Source organism: Neltuma alba, unplaced genomic scaffold, assembly GCF_004799145.2.
Source record: "Neltuma alba isolate B1F8T4 unplaced genomic scaffold, ASM479914v2 tig00012088_pilon, whole genome shotgun sequence".
Classification (NCBI taxonomy): Eukaryota; Viridiplantae; Streptophyta; class Magnoliopsida; order Fabales; family Fabaceae; genus Neltuma; species Neltuma alba.
The window spans coordinates 198,773-223,642 of record NW_021636646.1 but is presented as its reverse complement, the minus strand read 5'-3'; the positions used below and the strand labels follow the sequence as shown (position 1 = coordinate 223,642).

General features: G+C 36.3%; 4 protein-coding genes across 8 annotated transcripts; all 4 read left to right on the top strand.

The window, feature by feature from the left end:
* Positions 1-6,317: 6,317 nt before the first annotated feature.
* Positions 6,318-9,242, top strand: LOC114722246 (heat shock factor protein HSF24). The gene is made up of 2 exons (XM_028908230.1): positions 6,318-6,992; positions 8,220-9,242. The coding sequence occupies exons 1-2, from the start codon at positions 6,786-6,788 to the stop codon at positions 8,853-8,855; spliced, it is 843 nt and encodes a 280-aa protein (XP_028764063.1). The 5' UTR covers positions 6,318-6,785; the 3' UTR covers positions 8,856-9,242.
* Positions 9,243-10,621: 1,379 nt separating this feature from the next.
* LOC114722251 (caltractin) lies at positions 10,622-14,581 on the top strand. 5 transcript variants are annotated; one of them, XR_003738142.1, is made up of 8 exons: positions 10,622-11,009; positions 11,831-11,954; positions 12,034-12,070; positions 12,154-12,181; positions 12,638-12,790; positions 12,879-12,981; positions 14,009-14,132; positions 14,239-14,581. XR_003738142.1 is itself a non-coding variant. In XM_028908237.1 (7 exons), exons 1-7 carry the CDS (start codon positions 11,007-11,009, stop codon positions 13,138-13,140), a joined length of 474 nt encoding a protein of 157 aa, XP_028764070.1. In that variant the 5' UTR covers positions 10,623-11,006; the 3' UTR covers positions 13,141-13,328. The 5 variants fall into 5 exon arrangements, 2 of the variants coding, with proteins under 2 accessions (XP_028764070.1, XP_028764068.1); XR_003738140.1 differs by having other exon boundaries at positions 14,009-14,149; XR_003738141.1 differs by having other exon boundaries at positions 14,009-14,160.
* A 1,304-nt stretch (positions 14,582-15,885) lies between these two features.
* Positions 15,886-18,355, top strand: LOC114722247 (ATP-dependent RNA helicase eIF4A). Its single transcript, XM_028908231.1, has 7 exons — positions 15,886-16,057; positions 16,180-16,228; positions 16,334-16,471; positions 17,246-17,479; positions 17,670-17,709; positions 17,796-17,893; positions 18,158-18,355. Exons 1-7 carry the CDS (start codon positions 16,002-16,004, stop codon positions 18,173-18,175), a joined length of 633 nt encoding a protein of 210 aa, XP_028764064.1. The 5' UTR covers positions 15,886-16,001; the 3' UTR covers positions 18,176-18,355.
* A 2,786-nt stretch (positions 18,356-21,141) lies between these two features.
* LOC114722249 (probable calcium-binding protein CML18) lies at positions 21,142-21,922 on the top strand. The gene has a single exon (XM_028908232.1). It carries the CDS (start codon positions 21,222-21,224, stop codon positions 21,807-21,809), a length of 588 nt encoding a protein of 195 aa, XP_028764065.1. The 5' UTR covers positions 21,142-21,221; the 3' UTR covers positions 21,810-21,922.
* The last annotated feature ends 2,948 nt before the right edge of the window (positions 21,923-24,870 follow it).

Below are 24,870 nucleotides of genomic sequence, written 5' to 3'. Positions count from 1 at the left end.
AAAACATATTTCTAAACATATTTTGAACTTTTTAAAATGACAAAAACTGTTCAGCACAGGCTCCAGCCCATTAGTTACCTTCGTCGACGAAGAAGGTTTTGGTGTCATCATGGCCCAGAGTCATTGGCTAAAGGTGTGTTTAGATGAAACTAAACCATGGTTTGGAGAATAGCTTCTGGAGAATAGATTCTGAAAAAAATAGATTTTGGAGAGAATAGATTTTGTGAAAAAGTGATTTTGAAAAGTGTGAGTGTTTGGATAGTTGTTATTAGAAGTACTTTTTATATATACAAATTGGCATAAATTAATATGATAATTATTGAAAAAATATATTTTATGATATATTTTAATTTGAAGGAATAAAATTGTTAATAATATTTTTTATTAACATATATTAATAATATATAAGATAATATAATTAATAAATAATTAATATGTATATATATTTATAAGATATAAGATTAAATATGTTTATAAAAAAACAACAAGATACATATCCTATAAGCTCTCACACTCTCCCTTTTTTCTCCAAAAGTAAAAAATTTCTGCTTTTCCCAAAACCATGGTTTTGATTTTTTTAAGGGTGTTTGGCTAACATTTTTCCCAAACCATGGTTTGAGTCCCAAAACCATGGTTTGGGGTGCTTGCCAAACACACCCTAAGAGAGATATAGTTGAGATTGAGCATTTTTTTCCCCGGGTAGGTAGCGATCACCTCCATTAGTTTCGACCTTACAATTCAAATTCATGCTTTCAAGTTTCAACGTCTCGCCAATGGGCCGTAGCCCGTATGGGTTGTACTGGGCCTTCACTGATGCCCCATACACGTGATAGTGAAATTGATCATTCAAGCGTACATTATGTTAACATTCAAACCAACAGGATAGATTTAGTAGAAAGGGCTAGTTACTTAGATCATGGCAAATTAAGTTTTGAATTTTTACTGAAAAAGATCTCCACATTTAGTGCATAATAATGATTCAAATATGATTGTCTCTCATAAAAAGGTACCTGTGCATAAAGGGGAAAAAAATTCAAAATTAAATGCTTTGATATATTAAAAAAAACAAAGACTCATGCGTACTAAATTAAAAGTTGAAAGAATCCACAAGCACCTCAAGCATGCTTCTCTCAAAAATTAATTGAAACGAGTGACATCGACATTAATCCTAAGCTAAAGAAAACAAAATGACTCATCTTAATACCAATTTCTAAAGTTGTACATGCATGACCCTGTGATTAAGCAAATTTAAACATTGCAGAGCTCAAGTAAATATATTTTCGGTGTGATTTTTTTTTTAATTGTCCACAAGGTTAGGTAATTGACTCTGCATTTGTGACGTTGAAATTGTTTTATTTGTGGCAAGTTCTCTGTTAAACAGATCAGCTTCTGTATTCTAGACTCATGGCTTAGGTCTAACCTATTGGTTTTATCTGAGCCATTCTTTTCGGGGTTTAGGTCTGAGTCTTTTGAAAATCTGGTCTAACCTGAAAGCCCATTGAAAAGAAATGGTTAGCTATATGTCACTATGCTTAAATTTTTTGGAAAAATTATAATCAAGTCGTAAGAAAAAAATTTAATTACTTTAAAGTCTCTTGATAATTAAAAAACATGCAATTATAAGTTATAGAATTCATGCGAGTCACTTGTTATTAAGATTTTTTTAGTGATTAAATTTCTTTCTTAGGATGATCCAATCTAATTTTTTTTTAACAGAACATCGCTATACTTAAATTACAACAGTAAAAAAACAAAAAATTATACATTAATACAAAAACTATTAGACTTTCAATTTAGTCCCAGACATAAGATAAAAATTCATTTTGTCTCTCATATTTAATCATTTTTTTCAAAGTAGTCGTCATAATAATTGTATATGTTAAACATTATATCAAAACAATAGCTAATACACATTATTAACAAAAGTATTCTAAAAAAAACATGTATTTATGACAAATAATTAATTTAATAAACTTTCATAATCTACTCAAATTAGTCAACTAACTCTTATATTAAATACCGGTATTATGCTTATGAATACTTCCCTAGTCCTATTTATAATGAAGAGAGGGAAGACATTTTTTTGTTACCATATATTTATTATTATATTAATTTTATTTACGTGAGGAATAATATATACTAATATAGATAAAGTTGAAAAGTTATTAAATTTTAAATTAAAATTAATAAGGTTTAATTTTTTTTAATATGTGTAAAATATATTAAAAATGATTTATAATTAAAATCAGAGTAGTACGCCGCACGCGCGAACAGTCAAGAATGGTGGGTTTAATGATGCTTGGGTTGTGTGTGAGACTGACTTGTTTAATTTTTGAGGTCAAACCCAAATCAAGCCGGGAAATAACCCATCCGAGTTGGCTTCGGCCAACTCCTTGCCGTGACGTTGAAGTGAAAATTGAAATGAGGCGTTGAAGCGTCCTGAAAGTTGCTGGGACAAAGTACGAGCGGGCGTATTATTCTGAAAACAGTACAAAAGAACGGGGGAAAATGGGTTGTTAAAAGCCAGTTACGGTGTGAACACTCAATTGACTTATGAGTTGGGCACCAGTTTTCCACAAGGAAAGCTTGTCGCTGTATTGATTTGTCTGTTAGTACGGTTTATTTGATGCTCTGCTTATGCCCATATTAATTAATTGGCATTGACTATGCCGATATTAATATGACTATATTCATAGTAGCGTCGCCTCCGTGGCCGTAGCCGTACCTGTAGACTGACCGTATATAATATCCACCTCACACACCCCCCCCTTTTTCGTCCCTGTGTTGTCGCCGTCTGTTATCTCTCCCTCCATTCTCAATAGCTCCAAAACACCCACTTGCCCATACAACTTCCTTGCTGTTTTTTGCCACGTGTTATATTTTGGAAAAATTACAATCAACAAAAGAGAAATAATTACTAAAAAGTTTCAATAACAATCTCAATAACCTATCATGACAAGTCCTATGATAAGAATAATAATTTTTAAGATTTATTTTTTAATTGTTTTTTTTGTTTGGAATCTCATTATAATTTTTTTTAAAATTTTTTGCCCGCGTGTCCCTATATATCGCAACTCATAATGGGGTGATCCTTATTGAGAGGACTGGAGGGGCACTGGTCCTGGGGATCAATAATTGATGATGCTCAGATGCTTCCAGAAATGAGCTGCTCAAATTATTGTGGCGCAGGGACGCTGGCCCCACCCCTTCCTGATTTTTCTATGCAACTCTCACATGGAGTGGACACATAATTTCTTTCAAGAGAATATATATAACTCCTGTCGAATCCATTCCTCCAACAATTATCTGTCAAGTACTTTTTTAAAACTATAATTTAAAAAATAATTTTACTATATACAAAATAAATTAATTTATGTAAAAGTGTTTTTTTTTTAATATTTCAAACACTCTTTTAGAATCAGAATCAGAGGCGCTTGATGCGCTAAACACGACTTTCCAGAGTCCCAGATACCTTCCTCGGACGCTGGCCTCGCTTAAGTGTATACTGCCCCATCTCACACCAAATGTAAACAAGCTTCACATTTTCAAGACAATAATATAGCATTTTGCACAGGTTCATGTCCTTAGATGGACTGAAGGAAAAATAATATAACATTATATACTACCTTACATTTTTAATATAAGAGTTAGTTAGTTAATTTAAATAGATCAAGAAAATTATTTAAATTACTTATTTATAATAAATATATGCTGTCCTATATAAAATATTTTTGCTTATCAACCGTATTAACTAAACATATATAGCTATTATAAGGATTGTCTTAAGAAAAAAAATATAAAAGATAGAGTGAATTAAAGTTTTATATTTAAGATTAAATTGAAAATAAAATTAGTTTTTATATTAAGAAAAAGAGGCAGTAAGTCCTTCAAACTCTCATCCTAGTTGTTAATTTGAGTTCAGGTAATCTTGTTCTTAACATGGAGAATAAGTAACTTGGTCAATTTTTTAAATATGCCTGGATTAATTAACTATATCTGATATTTAGAATCAGAAGAATGTATTAAGGAGAATTATTACTTAAGCGCTGGTTAAAAAAAAAGAATTATTACTTAAAACATTCGCTAGAAAATTGTTGACGCTGTTATTATGGATACAATGACTCCTTTGAAAATTGATAATCATGATTTCTCATCTTTATCTGGCAAGGGATGCTAGATTTAGGACCTGTTTAGATTTTAATCATAATTTACAAAATACTTTTTTGGTCCTTAATATATGACCTAATTATTAAATTGATTTTAGTCATAAATATAAGATATATTTTTTATATTTATCAATTTTCTCTAAATTATCCCTATACATACTCTCTCAATTATAATCAAGTAGAAGAGGGAGAGAGGGTATTAAAAAAGATGATTATGGTGTTTTAGGAAAAATGTGTCACTTTTCTTATAATTAACTAATTTACCTAATTTTTTTAATATAATCAAATCAGTTAAATGAGTTTTATATTAAGTCTATAAGATGTATAAATTTTTGGACATGATCCCGAGCAAACGCTTGACACTCGGGGCCGAAGACTTATGGCAGAGACGGAGACCTAAGGACTAAAGAGCGGAAGGAGGCACGTGGCAAGATATAAAATTTAAAAGTGTTAATTGGATCTTCTTTGGGACCTAGGCCCAAATGTATCAAATGGATGAACAGAGGCGTCAACCACATCTCCGGCGAGTGAGTGCGTTGGAGCGTGGAATTCCAACTGAAAACGATCCGGAGACAAACAAGAGATGTCCCTGTTGTTTTCTGGTTTTGAATCCGGCTCTTCCAGCCTTCCGTACTTTCAAAGCTCTCCAATTTCAACCAATAAGAGTTGGTCCAGTTGATAAGAAGTCGGCTCATAACCTACAAAGTCGTAAGTTCAAATCCTGCTGCCGATGTGAGGATCTTGTTCGTGAGTAATCTGTAAGTACCTCTATAAGCGCTCTCTGAATTTGAAAGCATGTCCTTGCCCTAGTGAGCCCCGGACCCAACTCAACTAAACTTTTTCATGGCAAAAAAAATCTCTATGATTTCGTATTTTTATCAACTTTTTATTTATTTATTTTTTCACTCGACTGTATCTAAAGATTATGGCTTATACGTACGGTTGAATCAGCTTTTGTCCAATTTTGATTTTACAGATCATGTTCTGTGAAGATTTCAATTTTAGGGGTGTCTGATCTAAGTTTGAAGCAATAGGAGTAAGCCTGTAAAAGAAGTTATGTCTCGAGTGAAGGTATTTTTTCTAAGTGTTTAATCTATTTTTGGCTTTGATTCGGCCTCACTTCATGGGATAGTTGGAGGGTCTAAGCTTAGGGTCAGAAAGGAAAGGCATAACGGAAGAAGATTAAGAGAGTAAGGAAGAGAGGGAGCGACCGATTAAATAAACTAATAATAATTAATAACAGAAGAAATGGGCAGCCAGGGATGGCGATGAACAGAAGCAATTGAGAAATGGCAAGTGTTAGGTGGGATGGAAGAAAAACCCACCTTACCCACTTCTTCAAGCTTCTTACTCTTCCCCCTCTCTCATCTTCCTTCCTAACAAAACGTTACTCCTGAATTATATACATAGAAGCTACTTAATAATCTTAAACATAAAATCTAAATTTATTTTATCTTTAAAACAAATTTATTAAGTATATAACCTAACGTTATCGATAAACACTTATTAAAATCGAAAGATTTATTTAATTTTATTAATATGCTCAAATTAACTAAATAGGTTTTGTATTAATAATCTAGATAATAACGGGGTCAAGTTTAACCCCAAACCCACGCGTCCACGCATATTAAAATATCTGCTATATGTCAAACATGATGAAAGCCCGGCCTCTGAAGAAAAGCCAAACAAATCAGCTCCCACTTTCCACGTAGAAACATAATAGAAGCTTCGTCCAGGAAAGCGTGTGACATTCTTTGAAAGTGTCTCGCATTCTTTTCATATCCCTTCCTTTGCTTTTGAAAATTAATCAAAAGATGGGGGGGCCACGCCAGTGGGGGGCTTATGTCTCCCCGGAAAATTGTAATAAACACCTAAATTTATAATAAATTAATTATTAAAAAGATGGTTAAATTTATCAGTCACGTAATTTAAATCTATGAGTCCAATGATAAATATTTAATGATTCATATAACACAAATTTACCACAATAAAATATTTAATACTAGTATTGTTGATCATTTAAACAACACAAATTCACTAATAGAACCACAAGGATCTCTAGAAATAATTCTTTAAAAACAAAAGGATTCGACATTAAATATCCATAGCATTTCTTCCGATTCTGAGGGCGAGGGTTGCGTACAAAGATTATTGCGCTTCTCCAAATTTCTAGAACCCACGTCACGCTCTCTTCCCAGAGTGGTGATACGGACATTCTGTATTAAAGGCACCGGGTGGCGCCCAAAACTAACATTCCGGGAGGGCAGGGTTTTTTCTGTTATGGAAGAGTCCAGTCATGAGACTTGTCGCCCAGTCTGAACAATCATGAATTCTGATCGTCACCCACTTCAATCTCGCTTCTTCTTTTCTGGTTTTTATTGCTGGGGCTGGGAGTTCTTGACCGCTCTCCTCCTTTTTAGTTGCTCGTCCCAAGCAGGCTTTCCCGAAGGGAGGAAGGGATACTAGCAGATCACAGATATACGGGATTTTTCTCCTTTTCTTTTGTTTTTGTTTTTGATTTGGTTGGCTAGTCTGGTTTGTTTTATTTCATCATCAAGTTAATTAAGAGTAGATAACCGAAGTGGGTGGAGTGAAGGGAGAGGAGATAGATCGGGAGAAATGGCTTCGCAAAGATCGGTGCCGGCGCCGTTTCTGACGAAGACGTACCAGTTGGTGGATGATCCGGCCACCGACGACGTCATATCGTGGGGTGAAAGTGGGAACACGTTCGTGGTGTGGAAGCATGCGGATTTTGCCAAGGATTTGCTTCCCAAGTATTTCAAGCACAACAACTTCTCTAGCTTCGTACGCCAGCTCAACACCTATGTACGTTCCCTTCCTCTTCTCACTTACATGATCTCTTCATATTTCCTCCCTTATTTACTCTTTCATTATCGCCTGTGTTAATTTCCTGGCTTGAAATCTCTTGCTCTGCCTTTTTGCCAGAGTTGATAAATTAAATTAAAGCTACCTCAACAAACATAGTTAAGTTCCGATCCATCAGAGATGAGAGATTAATTGTATCTTGATTTACGATAGAAACTGATAAGTCTGGGAATCAGGGATCACTTGGGTCATCTTAAGACAAAAAATACGACATTCACGTGCCTTCAAAACGCATGTCATGTTGGTTTCATGGGACAACTGAAAACTCAGTTTGTAAAATAAATAAATCAATAAATAGGGCTTTTCTCCTCCTGGCAGTTCCGGGCATCGAAATTCGGAAAAACAGACAAGTATTGCATATGCCGGTTAACCAAGAGGAGGAGAGCCGGAGGGCAAGAAACAATTATTCATACGTAGGGTTTGATGGCAAGCAACGTCATGGCAGTCTTATATGTTTGGTGGCCTATCAAAGCAGAATAGTTGTATCTTTCCAAACAAAAGCCTAAATGTGCGTTCCGCGGGAAAAATACTTAATATTATTGCCTCAACATTTCCCCTCATGAGTCATAACTCATAAATTCAACTTTCTTTAAAAGATATTTACGAAAACGTAAACAGAATAATGATTAATTTATATTTTTTGTTGTTTGTAGAATAAATAACGTCTTATAATTAAAAATAGAAAAAATAAATAATTCTTAGGATATTGTGAAATTCTGAAGTTTTTTTTTGGCCCATAATGATATAACGTGCCCAAATATTAAATATCTAGTAGGGTAGTACTTGATAGTATTTCTGTTTTTTTTTTGGCCTGAAGTATTTCTAGTTAAATGAATCTTCAACATTTGAAAAATAAATAAATAAATTATGGACCTTGCCAATGAAAGTCCATCGTTTTCGCTTAACGACAAAATAGGGAAAGTATGTATCAATTGTTGCCTTCTAGAAACGGGAAACCCGATTCATAAATTGATTACCCAGATCCTGACGATCGTCGTGTCGTACTGTCGTCTGTCTGCTCACTGTGTACTGAATATGGTGAACTGGCACATGCAGTAGGGCCGCATTGTTTAGATATTTACAGCTCAAGGTTCACACTCCGATGATGAAAATTTTCACTTACCGTTCATGATTGACTGCTAATTTTAAACTGGGGGTTCTTTCCAGGGATTCCGTAAGATTGTTCCTGACAAATGGGAATTCGCCAACGAATATTTTAAACGAGGACAGAAAGAGCTGTTGGCGGAGATCAAACGTCGGAAACCCGTGGTGCAATCCGCGGCGCAGGCGCCTGCGGCGTCGAACTCCGGCGGGGATGACATGGGATCGACCTCGACTTCTTCTCCAGATTCGAAGAATCTAGGAACGGTGGAGACGACGAGTTCTCAAATGGCGAATTTATCGGGGGAGAACGAGAAATTGAGAAAGGATAACGAGGTGCTGAGCTGGGAACTGGCGCAGGCGAAGAAGCGGTGCGAGGAGCTGATTAGTTTTCTGAAGGAGCACGTGAAGATGGGTCAGGATCAGATCCATCGGATCATGCGGCAAGGAAGCTGTGGGTCCAGCCGCAAACATGAAGGTGAAGATGACGACGAAAACGCGGTAGGTGAAAGGGAGGGATCTGGTGGGGAAAGCTTGAAGCTGTTTGGGGTTAGGTTGAGCACAAGCCATGGCAGCGTCGCCAACACCAAGAGAGGGCGCGAAGACCAAATAGGGTGTGGTGGCCCTCACTCTAATAAGCAGCTGAAAGCTGTTGACTTTGTTTCGCCCGTGATGATGAAGAGCAGCAAGGTCTGCAACTGAGTCACCTCTGCTCTCCTCATCAAATCAATACTCTTTCTGCAGATAAGATGACAGAATTAATCACCTATAGTTCAGTGGCGGGTGTCACCATGAAGGACAGTGTCACGTGCTCACCCTCATCCACTGGTGCCATTTTTTCCTTCCTAGTTTAATTTCGTGATGCTCTAAATTTCAATGTACTGCGATTAATATCCCCTCCCTAGATATGCAAAGGCATAAATAGAATAATATAGCAAGGATTTAGGAGGAATCTTTGCTCGCCATACACGCATGGTTGTTAGTTTGGTAGTGCGGTAGAAGGGGAGGTCAGAAAGGATCTCTCATTTCATGGCAGTACCCCTCTGTTCAAGATCTGGGTGTAAATAATAATGTAGTGTGAATTTAATATTGTGATGTTTGTAACTTGTTTACCCCTTTTGAGCAAATAAGTTGACAAGGAAACTCATGATTAACATATTTTAACCACGGCGAACGTTGAAAGGAACGACACTGCCTTCTCCCTCAATTGGGCATACCATCCTCAATGAGCAACAGGGGCGTGAGGCCGCTGCTACTTGCTGGCCAATCGCAACAATGTGACCCTCTTCATTTATCCCTGCTTCGAGACCAGAATGAAATGGGGATTATTCTTTCCCCCTTTTTGTACCGCGGTATTGGATGAAGGGTTGAGCTTTTGAAAGGACAATGATATTGTACGAGTCATGGAGCACAATTGACGCCAAAATTGACAAGCTCGAACTCAGGATGCTGGTTCTACATTATTCCACCATCCACATCTCCTCAATTTTCTTCTGTAATAACAATGCCCGAGGTTGTTTTGGGTCTTTGGAAATCAGCGAATTGCTAAAAAATTTGCATGGGGCCATATGCAGGGGAACAGTTTGGGTGGACATGGATTGTACTTTTTGGGCCGACAACCACCGGTAACCCTTCTCTACTTTTCGGTTTCCTTTTTTCGTTTACTTCTTTTGGGCCAACCAGGACAATGTTCGTTAAACAAAAGATTAATTTAACATTGGACAATGTGGTGAGTTCGAATCTCTGCCAACGTGAAGATTTTGTTGGGGGATAATTTGTAAAATGATATAAAGGCTAAAAAATTATCTGCAATTAAATGAAAAAAGGAGTTTAAAGAAATGCATCTGTTTGGGAGATAATTCCTCAGGTTCCATTCCATCTTAGGAAAATTCCTTCAGACTTCAGGGAACCTTCATGCCAGGGTAATAATCATCTGCGCAAATTGCATCAATCATCCGCATCTTGCATCCGAATCAGGCGTCAACTTAGTTATAGTAGCAAGCAAAATCACCGTTCAATAACGCAGTCATGGTCATTTGCACATAATGCTTCAGCATGAGACCAGCAAAGCATAGACCAATTGACTCGACTAAACCAGCAAGCAGCGTTGACAAAAGGGGGAGAAAAAAAAAAACCAGCAAGCAGCGACAAAAATCACTGTTGAATCATACACTGACCCCGGCAACAGTTTCAATTGAATTGGCAAGCCACAGTGAAGCCTCATTCAACAGAATGAAGCATCATTTTGAGTTTTTCATGGCCAATAATGACTGTTTTTTTTTTCCATTTAAAAAAAATAAAAAATGACGGGTTTGAACTTTGAAGAGAACGGACCGTACATTGGAACAGTCAGCAAAATGAAGCAACATTCCCTTTAACTGGGTCGCTGCTACGTGGGAGAACTTGGAGGAAGATGTCGAAAATCAGATCGGGAAAGGCCCCTGCATTTTGCAGCGGTTTCCGTGCGTGCGTCGGGACGCCTGTGTTGATGGTGGTTTCTGCGAGAAAAGTCAAAACACGGTCAAGCTGGGATTCCACTTTCCAGGGTTGAACTCGCTTGACCAAAAACGCAACGTTTATCACGCCAAGAAGGGACGGCTGCGATCGCTTCTCACCACGGACGGTCCAGACGAACTCAATCGGAAAGGAAATGAAAACTCACCCTTCTTTTTAGCTTTGTTGGACTTGAGGCCGTGGCTGAAGGCCCATCACGTCGCGCGATTCATCTAACGGCACACATCAGAAGAGTAGTGCAGCCTAACTGCTCTTTTAGAAAGCCGGCGCTCCGATCATCACTTTGTCTTTCTCGTGCTCTTTCTTCGAAGTCTGCGGCAGGGAAGTTTTCAGTCCAGGATGGTAAGTTTTCCTCCATCTCCTCCTCTGTCTCTCTGGGGAGTTGCCTCCTTTTCACTTTTGGCGACTTTCCACCCTGCGTAATGGAATCTTGGTTCAATCTGGGGTTTGTGCTGAAAATGATGATTCTACCCCTGGTAACTGCCTGCTCTTTATTTCCTAGATGATCTGATCTGTTCCTTCAGTGAAGATGACTGAAACCGAGAGGAACCTTGCATGTTCGGAATTATACGTACTACATCATCTCCCCCTTATAAAAAATAGTTAACTAATTTGATGACGAGACTAAAAAAATACGTTAAGTTAGTTATTTATAATAAATATGTGTTATTTTTTTAAAATATTCTTCTTAATCAAATGCATTGATTATAACTACTAATATTAAAGTTTCACAAATACGAGAGATAAAAGTGAAATGGGGTCTTATATTTAGGTTCAAATTAAAACTCAAATAAGCTCTTATATTAAGGATCGGAGGTAGTATTAACTATCAATTATTAATAATTCTAGAAGCATTTGCGAAGTGGAATGTTAAAACAAAATATAGCGGTTGAAGAGATTAAAAGAGGGGAATAAAATTACAGATCAAATGCAAGGTTTAACGATGTTCTTTATTCCACTGACCCTCTGCCATGCTGGGTAAACTAATTGACCATACATCAATTCTTGAAAATAAAATTAAAATAGTTGTGGGTTTAAAGTTGATGACATCTCCAACACCATATGGGAATGTTAACAAAGTATGAGGCATATGTGATTGAGGAAAGAGAATTAATTTTGATCAATCATTATGTATTTGCTAATTAAATGGAATCCTGTATCAGGGCCCGTTATATAGAGGGGAATCTACGAGAATTCATAAACCTAGAGGGCGCCATCATGGATTGAGCCAACAGAAGAAGCAGGAGATTAGGGAAGCATTTGAATTATTTGACACGGATTGTTCAGGTTTTGTATACTTAAGTATCAAAATTGAGTTTCATTTGAATTTCAAATAATTTTTATGACATTCCTTGTTGATTTTTAGGTACCATTGATGCCAAGGAGCTGAATGTTGCCATGAGGTATGACTGTTATTTCAAAACTCTTAGGCTTTGTCATCTCAACCAGCCTTGTAATATCCATAACAGACATCTTATTTTGACAGGGCCCTTGGTTTTGAGATGACAGAAGAGGTATAATCTACAATCCAGTACACTCACTGAACTCTGCGTGTGTATTTGTTTATTACGATGGGATGGTGCAACCGATGATTTACTCGTTGTGAGGCTGTGGCCAAGGGTAAAAACTCCTTGTAATGAGGAAAAGATACGTCTATAGTTTTTTGGCCTTGTAATGAGAAGAGACATCTATCTCCTTCTCGATCATTCCTGCCTATCTCACCCTGCCCTCTTTCAATCATTTGGCATTGTCTGCAGTTCTCCTTAATCAGAGTTGTCTCCCAAGTTTGTTGCTTTTGAATGCGATGAAATCTAATTTTATGATGTCAATGGATTTTTGTTGTTTTTGTTGTTTTTTGCCTGGATGATGTCAATGGTTTGAGTATATCTTCTTTAGTATTTTTGGATCTGGGATGTTATTTTGAAAGTTTTGTACGCATGTGTAAAAATTGGTCCACTGTGTTATTCCAGCAAATTAATCAAATGATAGCAGACGTGGATAAGGATGGCAGTGGGGCAATTGAATATGATGAGTTCGAGCACATGATGACAGCCAAAATTGGAGAAAGGGACACTATGGAAGAGCTAATGAAAGCTTTCCAGATTATTGATCAAGATGGAAATGTGAAGTTCTTCACTTTGTATACATGATCTCTATGCCTTTTCTTCTTCTTCTCCCCATTTTTCAGCCTCTCATTTAGTGTCCATGCAGGGAAAGATATCTGAAGCAGACATTCGGAGCATTGCAAAAGAGCTAGGTGAAAGTTTTACTGTCAGGGAAATTCAGGATATGATTGAGGCAGCAGACCTCGATCGTAAGTTTTCCATATCATAATAACATGGTTAAAATTTCAATTCATAGAAAGTCAATTATCCGCATCCAACTGCGCATTTGTTTTCATTGGTGAAGAAGACTTCGTTATGGTATTTATGTTATTTAATGTGTAGGCGATGCAGTTTTCTTATATTGGTGATGTTAATGTATCATCTCATTTCTCTTAAGTTGCTCGATGCGGTTAGATGGGTCATTCTCTTGGCATGGGTGTTAAATAGGTCTTGTTAACAAATGCCTCCTTGTGGCTCTGATTGTTTGCTGCACTGAAAATACATGTGTGATGTAATTTCATGGTTTTATTATATGTATGTGCTGGGTTCTGCTTTATTATTACTGATTTTTTTAAAGCAAAATGTTTGGGAAACACTCTAGTGACAAAGTATGGTGGAACTGTTAATAATATATTCAAGGGATATGGATAGCCAGTTTACTTGGGGCATTTTTTTTAATCCGGCAAAACTTAAACTTCTTGTTATTGAGAAAATTAGTCATTGGTTTCTCATTTGGGGACGGATGGAGTAGTTGAGGATGATATCGTCAATCATTGGTTTGAAATGCCTCGTGCAGAATTGGGGAAAAGGGGACTATGAGAATTCACATCTCTACCTCATGGCATTTATATTTACTCTGTTCTTTCATCTTCCTGATTATTAGAGGTCAGTGATATGCATTGAACAGTATGTGTGGATCTATTGAAATACGAGCAGTAGCTTATTGTTTTGATGACAACTGCAATTATAAAATAAGAAAAATGGTCTGCTAATTCTCTATGCCATGACTGAGATGTATGATGAGAAAAAGTTCATTATTGCTTTGATAATATCGTCACGCTACGATTGGGTAATTCTTCTGAAGATCCTTTTTTATTACTTCACAATTTAAAAAAAAAAAAAAATATTTCTGTTTCTCGATCAAGTATTGATTTGCTTCATAATTCTGATAATTGTTTAGTCCTGTGACATTTAGCAGCATGATTTTGACAAAAAGAATGAAACAATTTTTTGCAGTTTATGGGTTCTATATAAAGAAAAGGCTGCTACTCCCCACATAAAAAGGGGGAAAAAAATGCTTAAGCAACATAGCAGTCTAGTTTAAATAGCATATTGCGATGTTGGAGAGAAAAGGGGGCAGGTTGTATGAAGGGGCCGGTAAAATTACTGTTTGTGTTTTTTCGATGAGTTTTTATCATTTCTTTGTTTGTCTGTGACCTGGTACATTTTGGGCTAAAAATGTGCAGATGATGGGGAGGTGAATGCAGAGGAGTTCATCGGGATGATGAAGAGAACTAGCTATGGTTACTAGTAATATGAATATCCAAGCGGCCTGCGAGTAAAAGGAATAAAATTATATCGAACAGAAGCGGCAAAATGTTATGGGGACAATTGTGATCGTGTTTTGCCCGTAAATAGCGATAGCAATTTAATAAATAATAATAATAATAAAAGTTGGCTTGTGGGCAAATACTCAGTACTCTATCATTGTACAAGTTAGAAGTTTAGAACCTTGGGGCTTGCATGATCGGATGCAACTTGAGATTGAATTATTATTATTTTTTTAAGCCAAATGAATGTACTTGTATATAGAGTTAATTTACAATACTACCTCCGGTCCTTAATATAAGACCCCGTTTGACTTTTAGTTTGGTCCTAATTATAAGATCCCAATCCATTTTGTCTTTTATATTTATGCATTTTTTTCCAAGATAGTCCTTTTAATAATGATAGTTCTAGCTAATATACTTAATTAGTAAGGATATTTTAGGAATGACAACACTTATTTATTACAAATAACTAACTTAACTTACTTCCTTAATCTTCTCAAATAAGTCAATTGGGTCTTATAATTAGGACCAGAGGTAGTATAATGTTATACTGTATTTGTAAGGGTGACAAAGTTGCTAATACAAAAAAGGAGGGAAGGAGGGAGGGAGGAGTGGGATCAAGAAAAGGCAGGCACCGGCATAGGACTGCGGGGAACACATTGCAGATGGAAGAGAATGATGAGGGAGGGCATCGGTTAGATGGGCTCAGCCAGGCTTGCTCTCTCTCTCTGTTTTTTTTTTTTAATGGGCCAGGCGTGCTTTTTAGTTCTTACAATTACTCCTTTATAATCATCCTATTCGGAACTCGGAAGAGGGCTTAATCCTCACAGTCCAGGCCAGGAGAAACGTGTCTCCATCATATCCGCACACTAAATCAACGAATTCAGATGCTTCAGCAGTTAATGAGACGGTGCAGATCAGCTCAGTCTCTTTAATCATTTATCCAGCTCCCAGTGAATTTAGAGGTTGGACCGCGCCGCTAGGCTCGCCAACCAACGATGCATTTGTTTGTTTGTTTTTGTTTTTTTTTTAATGTTTTAAATTTGGTGCTTCTTTTATCAAAAACAAAAATTTGGTGCTTTTGATCAAATATCTCAAGGAAAAAATTTCATTATATAATTTTTATATTACATAAAAATGTTACAAAAACAGAATTCTCATTAACAAAGATGTAAATAGTTGTTAGCTCTTGCGTTATAGGCTTAGCCTGGCAAGCTGTATCCCCACCCCTGCAGTGAAAATAACTGAATATCGTACCCGAAACTTTGAGAAATTTGACGCAACCAGGAAATAAACCCCCTTCACAAACAAGTTTACCGCACCATATACAACAGCAACACTATAATTATCCAGTCTGCAAATGAAATTTTCCGACGCCCAGAAGCCCAGAAGCCTGAAGAACACAATCGCGCGATTTGCTTTGCATTCGTCGGCGGTGGGTTGAAAAATCAAAATAAAAAGCGAAGATATCTTGCCAGCATTTTCCACCATTGATGAAATCTCACGCTTCAAATATCGACAGGTGTTGCCACGCATTCCTTCGGAGGATTACCTCCTCGCATGGACTCCGGATCCATCCTATTTCTCAAGTGAATTATGTAATTGGTCGTGCGGCAGTCGTTTTGGGCACTGATCGCGCGATAAGGACGTTGCTTTGCCGGACCGTCTGCTTGAAGACGATGGCCATTGACGCAGGCGAAGCTTCGTTTTCACCTTCTCAGAATAGCCATTCCAGGTTCCATCGATTTTCCTCCTTTGCCCTCTCTTGTGCGTTTCTTCTATTGCTCTAGTCAGCTATTGCAATTATACGTTTCTCCTCCAGTTGTCCTGAAAACTAAAGCTTTCGTTTTCTTTCAGTCAGTCGCGCCATTTTTATCTCGCAGTGGACAGGCTACAGTTCAAAATGGTTTCTCTCCTTATATTCTCCCCTCTATTTTAATTCTTACAACCATTTAATTTTTTCCCATTCAATTGAAAACACTTCATATGAGATAATAGAATGATTGTTCAGGAAACTTTGATGGATCTGCTGGGTTTGGTGGGCCGGCGTCCATGCCTACCCATTGTAGTCTGTTGCAGTACTCGCGATGAGCTTGACTCTGTCTGCTCTGCCTTTTCCAGCCTCCCTTTTATGTCTTTGTCAGTCTTGGTAATTTTTTTCCCCCCCGGTTTGGTTGAGATTTTATTTTGGGGATTCATAATTAGAATATTCTCAGTCTATGCTTTGGTTGCTGGCGACAAATGTTAGCTTTTTCTTTATGCTGATGAAAAAACAAGAGTAGTTCATGTGGTTAGAATTGTAATCGCGGCTTCAGTCTCCCTTTTCTTCATGGCATGCAATCGGTACCTTCTTCTTACTGTTGTTCCTGGTTGTTGTATTGCTCTTGATAATACAGTGTAAAACGAGCGTTTTTGTGATTTTCTCATCTGTACGTTGGATGTCATTTCTGGTATCAGCTCAATGTAGTCACTTTCTTACCGGTCATATCTGCAGTGTAGTATTCAATTTCCTAGTTTACACAATCATGGACTAAATGGATTATTTTCGTTTTTGCGACGAGATTAGCCCTCCAGTAATGTTAAGAACTGAGAAGTCCTTTATTTGTAAAATGCATCTATAATTTGATGAAAAGTGAGTGCTTGGTTTAGAATTCAAGTTTATCTCGATTGATGTTTAGCTTTCTTCAGGTGATTATCATATATGCTTTATGAATATCATTTGTTTGCTGGGACTTGTGTTTTTCAATTGACCAATACTTTCCTTGGGGGGTGTTTGAGGTACCCATTCTGCATGCCTTGTTGGCTATTTGAGCTACACTCCTTGTTTACAGATGCTAGATTTTTGGATCGTTATTTTACTGAACGCTATCATGATTGCTAACCCATTGCTTTATAATCCTTTTCTTTTACTTGCGCATGTCAGTATAGTGACCTTGCTGAAGCAGAACGTGCTCTTATCTTAGAGAAATTTCGGCAAGTGACAGCAAGGTGGAGCCAGGTAAACCATGTGGGAACAGAAAATGAAGATGAGGATGGGAAAGATGAGCAAAGGTCTCATATGATAGTTGTAACAGATGCATGCCTTCCTCTCCTTGCTTCTGGGGAATCTCCAATATCTGGCCATCTTCTGATAAATTATGAACTGCCAGCAAAGAAGGTTTAGTCCTTTTTCTCGAGGCTTCTGTCTTGTTTCATTTTTGCTGCAGACTGTCTTTTAGCAAGTGAAAGAATGTGGTTTGTGTGCGTTGAAAGTCATGTCTATGAGTATTTGGTATTTACATCACACTGTCTTTTTCTCCAATCGATCCTGTGTTTATTTTCTCTTATAATTTTTGTGCTACCTGCAGGAAACATATGTGAGGCGCATGGCAACTTGTTTGGCAGCTGGTCCTTTCAAATTCCTTGTTCTTTAGTTTTTGTTAAGTGGCAGTTTGGATATATGTAGGTTACTAAAATTGCTCAAAAATGTGCAGATGGAGTTGTCATTAATATGGTCGTTGGTGGTGAAGTGGTCACTCTCAAGAGCATTGAAGAAAGCAGCGGCATTGTCATACAAGAGATGCCCATGCAGGTATGTTTGTGTAGGGAAGTCTTGGTTGACTAGCTTCAATTTATCTGGCCAAAAGTGCATTCCTACATGTGAGTAAATCTCTACCAAATTTGTTTCAAAGCGAGGAAGTTCGCCGTTTTAATTGTTATATTGGAGAAACCTGAGATTTGAAAACCATTTTAGAAGTAAATGTTTTCTTTATGTTTAGTCCTCTGTTTTCTTGTCTTTCAAGACTTTCATGATTTTCTAGTTGGCCTTATACGCAGAAATGTTAACATGTTGCAGATTCTTGATATTTTGTGAGCATTTGTCTTTGGCGTTGGGAGAAGACAGCTGAGGGTAATGATACATTGCACTCCTAGGAAAGGTTAAAAACCTTGAGGGCTTTTATTTCTTTGGAAGCTGTGTTGGTACATGAAGAATACGATCACTAACTTGTACAATCTTTTTCTACCATCTCACAATTGCCTTTAATGGTGGAGATCTGCATCTCCTTGTTGCCTAAAATTGATTCCTAGAAGAAAAGAAAACGTAATGGATCTTTGTTTTATATAGAGTATGAGGTGAGTCACGTTGTTTCCGACTTACATACTAATCCTCAGGATCAAATTAAAATTAATTTAGTAATGCAAACTAAAGTCATTCTTCTATTGGAGTCAAGATTGTTCAAGTCCTAAGCTAGCTAAATACAAAAATTACTATTTAAAAAGGGTTTTGTTGATTTTTCAAATTTAAAAACTACTTTGCAAAAGAAATCGGAAACTTCTCTAAATACTACTTTTTGCTTCTTTTTTTAAAAAACATAAAGTGAAAAAGGTAAATTGAATTTGAAAATTTAAGAAAGTTGACTAAAGAGATGACAATTTATAATGAATTCCTTTTTAGAGCTTTAAATCATGTTCTTCTTGCTTTAAAAGATCTACGGAATTTTAATTTCCAAATCAATCATTTAGTTTAGGCAGGTACTTAAATTTAGATTAATTAACCTGTAAAAGAGCTCTTTAACTAAGAATTTAAAACAGAATTAACAATCTTCATTACACACATTGAAAGAGATTAAAACAACTGTGCATAGTCAAAACCAGCAATCTTAATTACCGTGAGACTGACTAACAATTTAACTCAAAAGATTAAACACTAAATTAATTCAATTCAATGTCAAACAATGAAGTCAAGCATGAAACAATTAAACACAATTATTATTCTCAACATTCAAATTCGAAAACTACACCATAACCATAATGTGACAACTCCAGAATCACAATACAATTAAACCAATAACTAAGATTGCTCCACCGAGCTCCGTTGATTTTGCCTTCACTGCAGCGGAGGAAAGAGGTGGACTAAGTGACTCACGCAAGAAGAACGAAAGACGGAGGCGTCACGGCTTGAAGATGATGATTGATGGTGGGGGTGGGATGGAATTGCAATTCAAACGGAGGAAAGGATTGGGTCGCCGTCGATAGTAATGGTGACTATGGAAGGGATCGACGATGGTTCATGGAGTGAGGTAGAGATGTGACGATGGTGAATGGAAGAGGAGGTCAAGGTCGCGACCCTTCGCCTCCTCCTCCCATCTCTCGAAGAAGAGGAGACATTAAAAATCAGATGTGCCCTCAGCTTTCAAAATGGTGAGTTTGCTCTAGGTACTTCTTGGTATTTTCTCAAATTTGTAGCTCCTTTGCTGCCTTTTGCTTTTCAAATTTCAATCAATTAAAATAAATTATAAAAATATCATATTTTTGTCTTTTTTAGTTCTATTTTCATGCAACCATTTTTAATTCAAAATTTCAAATTAATCATAATAAATTAAATTAAGCCCAATTAAATTGATAAAAATTTCAAATAAGATATGAACAAATATGATAAAATGAGGATTTATCACAAACAATGAAACTTAATTACGTGGTTGTTTCCATGATAGCAACTTTTTTTCCTTCTAATTTTTCTTGGGGCCAATCTCTTGTGATGGCATCCTGATCCGAGCTCTTCTAGGTTGCCGGTTTGAGTCTTATTGTGGGATGCCGGATTTGGTTTTTTTTTTGGGGGGGGGGGGGACAAAACAGGGCATTTGAATACCCTGCATCTGGCACACTTCTGCAACGATGAAGTGTACTTTATTATATTCATAAAGTGTATATATATGAGCGATACAAAAAAATTGATGTTTTATTGAAAATCTAAACATTTTAAAACAAAACCGAAACTTCAACGAGCAATCATTTTGAGAAAGAAAAGAATTCTTTAGGATCAAAATCACTGGCAAAAAATATAGGACTTTTTTCGAATAGTATTTATAAGTAAATTTCATGTAAGTGAAGACAAAATTTTTCTTATATACTTATCTCGTATTTCGTAAATTATAATTAAAAAATTACTTGTAATTTATAATATCAATTTCAAGTTGATATATGTGCGACCTGAAGTAAAATAACTGTAGGCGAATGATTCGCCAAAACAATTGTTAACTCTAGTCTTTAGACCTGTTAATGAATAGTACTTCTTTTAAAGGGCAATAAAGACCCGTAAAGATCGGGTTGAGTTTTCTTCAAGTGAAATAGTCTTGCCTCGCATACGTTGACATAAAGTGGGTCCAGTTTATTTGTTTATGAAGGATTACAGAAAGCAGAAGAAAAACTTGACTTAACAAAGACCAAAGATGATGTATGTGCATGCGTGACTTTTGGCTCTTTGAATTGCAAACCGGAGTATTCCAAGATAGTGACAGAAATTTGGTTTATGGAGCAACTTGGCTGCATAGATGTTCTAGATTCGTGGTAATTTAACTACGGCATGAACACTTCATTCTGATAAGGTATTTCGAAAAGCCCATGAAGAGATTGGTTATGTCTTTGGCATGGGATAAAATGAAAGTGATGGCAAGTGATCGACGTGATGTGTCACAGTACTTATTCGACTTTGCAAGTGAGCGTGGTGGTGAATACACGGATTGCCCAAGTGGGAGCAGAACATCCTCCTCCGCGAGACGTGTTCCCACTTTCAGCGTCCATCTTTTTTCCTCCGCCTATCCCCACACTGAACCTGCTCCAATATACATATCCTTTCCATCTTTGATTCCTCAACGCGTAAGAATTATTGATGAAAAGTTTATTCTCAAATCCCAACTTTAATTTAATTCCATAGGATTGAGATAATAAGAACAACTACGTACGCAATCAGATTCCATCAAATCTCCACTAAAAAACTATCCCTAGGGGCGGCTGAGGGAATCCAAGAGCGTCTTATATATTATTGTCATCTCATCTGACTTATCCAAGTATCAGCCATCTTCAACTTCAACACACAAAAATCAAAGTTAGCGTATCCCTTGCATCAGATTAAAGAGGAGATGTCAAAAATGAGTTTCCTCAAGTTTCAACATGGTTTCTCATGGAAGTCCTCCTCTTCCCAGCGAAAAAGCACACCCACCATAAACAGCACCTTCAAGTCATCATCAACCCGACAGATTTCCAATTCTTCTTCGTCGGGATGGAGCGCGCAGCCAAAGTCAGAGGAGCTAAGATGGGTGTTTGCTAAATATGACACCAACAAGGACGGCAAAATAACGCTGGAAGAGTACAAGGCTGCCTTAAAGGCAACAAATAAGAGTATTCCAAACGAAGAGGCGGAGAAATCATTTCAAGTGATGGACTCTGATGGAGATGGTTTCATCGACTTCAAGGAGTTCTTGGAAATGTACAGTGGAGGAGGCAAAGTGAAGGAGAGTGAGCTGAGAAGTGCATTTCAGGTATTCGACTTGGATGGGGATGGGAAGATCAGTGCAGAGGAGCTGTGTCGAGTTCTGAAAAGGCTGGGAGAATCAAGCAGCATGAGCGCCTGCATCCAAATGGTGAAGGGTGTAGATGGAGATGGCGATGGCTATATAGATTTTGATGAGTTCACCAGAATGATGACCAGCGGCAAGAGGCTCATCTAACTCAACCAGTGTCCTGTATATATGCTCTGAGCACATCATCATCTTGTTAAATTTGCGTGTTCGTCCTTTTAGGACCTGTTTGGTTTGAAAGGAGGAGAGGGTAGGGAAGGGAGGGGGGAGGGGCAAGGAAGGAAAAGAAAAGTTTTATCCTCATCTTGTTTGGTTTGATTAAAAAGAAAAAGATGAAAGGATATTTAATGATTTCTTGTTTGGTTTAAAGAGAGGAGGGAAGATAAGATAATAATCAATTTATTATTTTATCCTTACATATTAGTTTATATTTTTTATTGATATATTACATAAATTAATTTACATCTTAATTTAAATTATATAATTTAATGAAAATCCAGTCTTATCATGTTAATATGTACATTAAAAAATTGGTATAGTAATTTTTTATTCTAATTAGTATAATAATATATTAAAAATAATCAAATTAACAAATTTTATATGCTCTGAAAAAAAAAATGAAATTTATTCTCTTTAGGCTATCCTTTTTTCAGCTTTAAAATTATTTAATAAATAATATATTTATAAAAAACAATTAATTTTATAATATTATAATTTTTATTTAAATAATTTTTATTTTTAAATAATTTTTTAATAATATATTTTTTAATTATAATAATCTCTTTTTTATTTTTCACTTAAGATAATATATTTTTTATTTGAAATAAATTATAATAATATATTTTATGGGTAGTGGTGGAATATTAAAAAACCATAAGAGTATAATGGTCTAAAAATTTAACTCCCTCAAAAAACCCCAATTTAAAAAGGAGCTAAAATAGGGGAAGGAAGAAGAAGAGAGGGAACATTTTGGCTTTCCTTTCCTTCAAAATTTTTAACCAAATAAGGAGAATGACTCATTTTTCCTCCGTTCTTTTACTGCCTTCCAACCAAACAAACCCTTAATTTTTGTCTGTTTGGAACTTGTTAAGTAGATCTTTTATAGTATTGTGGAGTTCCGACATGCACTATGTTAACTCAATGGATCAATGATTTTAAAACCGGACCGGATCGGACGGTTAGACCGGTCCGACCGGTGACCGGAGAACTTTTCGGTTCATCTTGCATGGTTTAGCCGTTCAGCTAGTTCAACCGTGTTGGGCCGCTTCAAGCCGGCTGTTAGGCCGGTAGCCGGAGTTCACCCAGAAGCCGGAGCGGTTTTTCAAAAACCAAACGGCCGACTTGTGTTGCCTATAATGTTGAAGAAAAATCGAAATCCATCCCCAGAAAGCCCCCTTAATCCCCAATCTGTGTCATTGTCTCTTGTTCATTGTTTAGTCTATCCTCCCTTCCTCTCGACATTCAACAGAAAGTGAGAAACTAAGAATTCAGAAGCTCCATTCTTCGGATTTTGACAGTCGCTCTCTCGCTCGACTATGAATGTGAAGACGCAGTACAGTATGCTGCCACTGAAATTCTGACCTTCCATTGCTTACCCATTCAGACAGAGTACGCCGTCGAAATTACTACCTCAAACTTCAAGCCTTGTCGTGCGACTCTTCCATTGTTCTCTGCTTTCAAATTACCAAGTCATGAGTTGCAGGCTTGGAAAGAAGGTGAATAGTGAAATCTGAATGTGAAGGATCAGTTATCGGCGATTTGGTAGAGAAAGGGAAAGTTAGTGATATTTTATATTTATTTTTTTGTTTGTCTTTTGTGGGATGTGTGAGCCGAGAGGGACCACCCATTACCTCTCTACTATTAATTTAAAAAGAAGATCAACGGTGGTTTGACGGTGAGGTGCCACTATAGTTTTTCTTTAGTTTCATATTTATTGTTAATATTTATATAATTATATAAGTATATAATATTATTTTTTATTTAATTATTACGTCACCGGTCCGACCATCGGTCTAACCGGTCTGACCGTATGAACCATGACCCGCTGATCTTTCCGGTTCTATGTCCGGTCCGGCTTTTAAAACATTGCAATGGATGTTAAACAGTAGGTGGAGAATAAACGAGATTTTTTGTTTGTCCAATTTCTATTCCTTAACGTTGATAATTGTTACGCCACCCGGTTGCGGGCTATAGGTGTTTATCCCCATGTGGAGAATATTCCGATCGCAGCAAGTGTAGCCTTCTAATTATAATAAAATAATTGATTTTTCCATCCTTTAATTTTCTTGTTATGCACAGACTGAGATAATTAGAAAATGGGACCTTAAACTTTGCAAAAATATTGTCCTCAAAATAACAAGTCTTAATCAAAAGTTAGGAGACTCAATTGAAAATGGTTTTTAATTATATTACTACCTCCGGTTCTATTTATAAGAGTTAGTTGACTAATTTAAGGAGATTAAGAAAAGAAGTTAAGTTAGTTATTTATAATAAATATGTGTTGTCTTTTCTAAAATATCCTTACTAATCAAGTGTATTGGTTCAAACTATTATTATTTTAAATACTGTTTTGGAAAAAAATACATAAATATGAAAGATAAAGTGGATTGGAGTCTTATATTTACGATCAAAATAAGAGTCAAATAATATCTTATATTCAGAACCAGAGATCGTACTATTCTTCTCGCATGCATGTACAAGAAGTCGTTTTCCAGCACTTGGTCATAGAATGGTAAAAAATAAAAAAGATTACCCCCTACTTTCCTTTTCTTAAGAGAATTTTTTTTAGGATTTTGTTGGTCATATTTATAAGAAATAACGACTTCTTATTTAATTTATAGCATTTATTAAAAATTTATCAAGTAGCATGCCTACTTAAAAAAGAGCATTTACTAATAAGATCAATTGTTAAAAGCAACCAACCAATAATTAAACGGGATATTTATGAAAAGAAACATGTAGTTCTTTTAAATATTATATTAATTCGGTTCTTAATATAAGAGTTAATTAATTAATTTGAGTAGATTAAAAAATTTTGTTAAGTTAGTTATTTGTAATAAATGTGTTATCTTACCTAAAATATATTTGCTAATTATATGTATTGACTATAACTATTATTTGATGGAGTCTTTAACGTGTGCAACCAATACAAGGATTATTTCAGAAAAAAAGATAAATATAAGAGATAAAATAGATTGGGATCTTATATTTA

What these genes read in the sequence shown, in the direction of transcription:
- LOC114722246 (XM_028908230.1), top strand. Translation starts at nt 6,786, where the DNA reads ATGGCTTCGCAAAGATCGGTGCCGGCGCCGTTTCTGACGAAGACGTAC. An exon ending in TACGCCAGCTCAACACCTAT is followed by an intron (nt 6,993 to 8,219) that starts GTACGTTCCCTT and finishes GGTTCTTTCCAG; the next exon opens with GGATTCCGTAAGATTGTTCC.
- LOC114722251 (XM_028908235.1), top strand. An exon ending in GAGCTGAATGTTGCCATGAG is followed by an intron (nt 12,071 to 12,153) that starts GTATGACTGTTA and finishes TTATTTTGACAG; the next exon opens with GGCCCTTGGTTTTGAGATGA. An exon ending in TGAGGCAGCAGACCTCGATC is followed by an intron (nt 12,982 to 14,238) that starts GTAAGTTTTCCA and finishes AAAAATGTGCAG; the next exon opens with ATGATGGGGAGGTGAATGCA.
- LOC114722247 (XM_028908231.1), top strand. Translation starts at nt 16,002, where the DNA reads ATGGCCATTGACGCAGGCGAAGCTTCGTTTTCACCTTCTCAGAATAGC. An exon ending in TCTCAGAATAGCCATTCCAG is followed by an intron (nt 16,058 to 16,179) that starts GTTCCATCGATT and finishes GTTTTCTTTCAG; the next exon opens with TCAGTCGCGCCATTTTTATC. An exon ending in ACAGGCTACAGTTCAAAATG is followed by an intron (nt 16,229 to 16,333) that starts GTTTCTCTCCTT and finishes ATGATTGTTCAG; the next exon opens with GAAACTTTGATGGATCTGCT.
- LOC114722249 (XM_028908232.1), top strand. Translation starts at nt 21,222, where the DNA reads ATGTCAAAAATGAGTTTCCTCAAGTTTCAACATGGTTTCTCATGGAAG.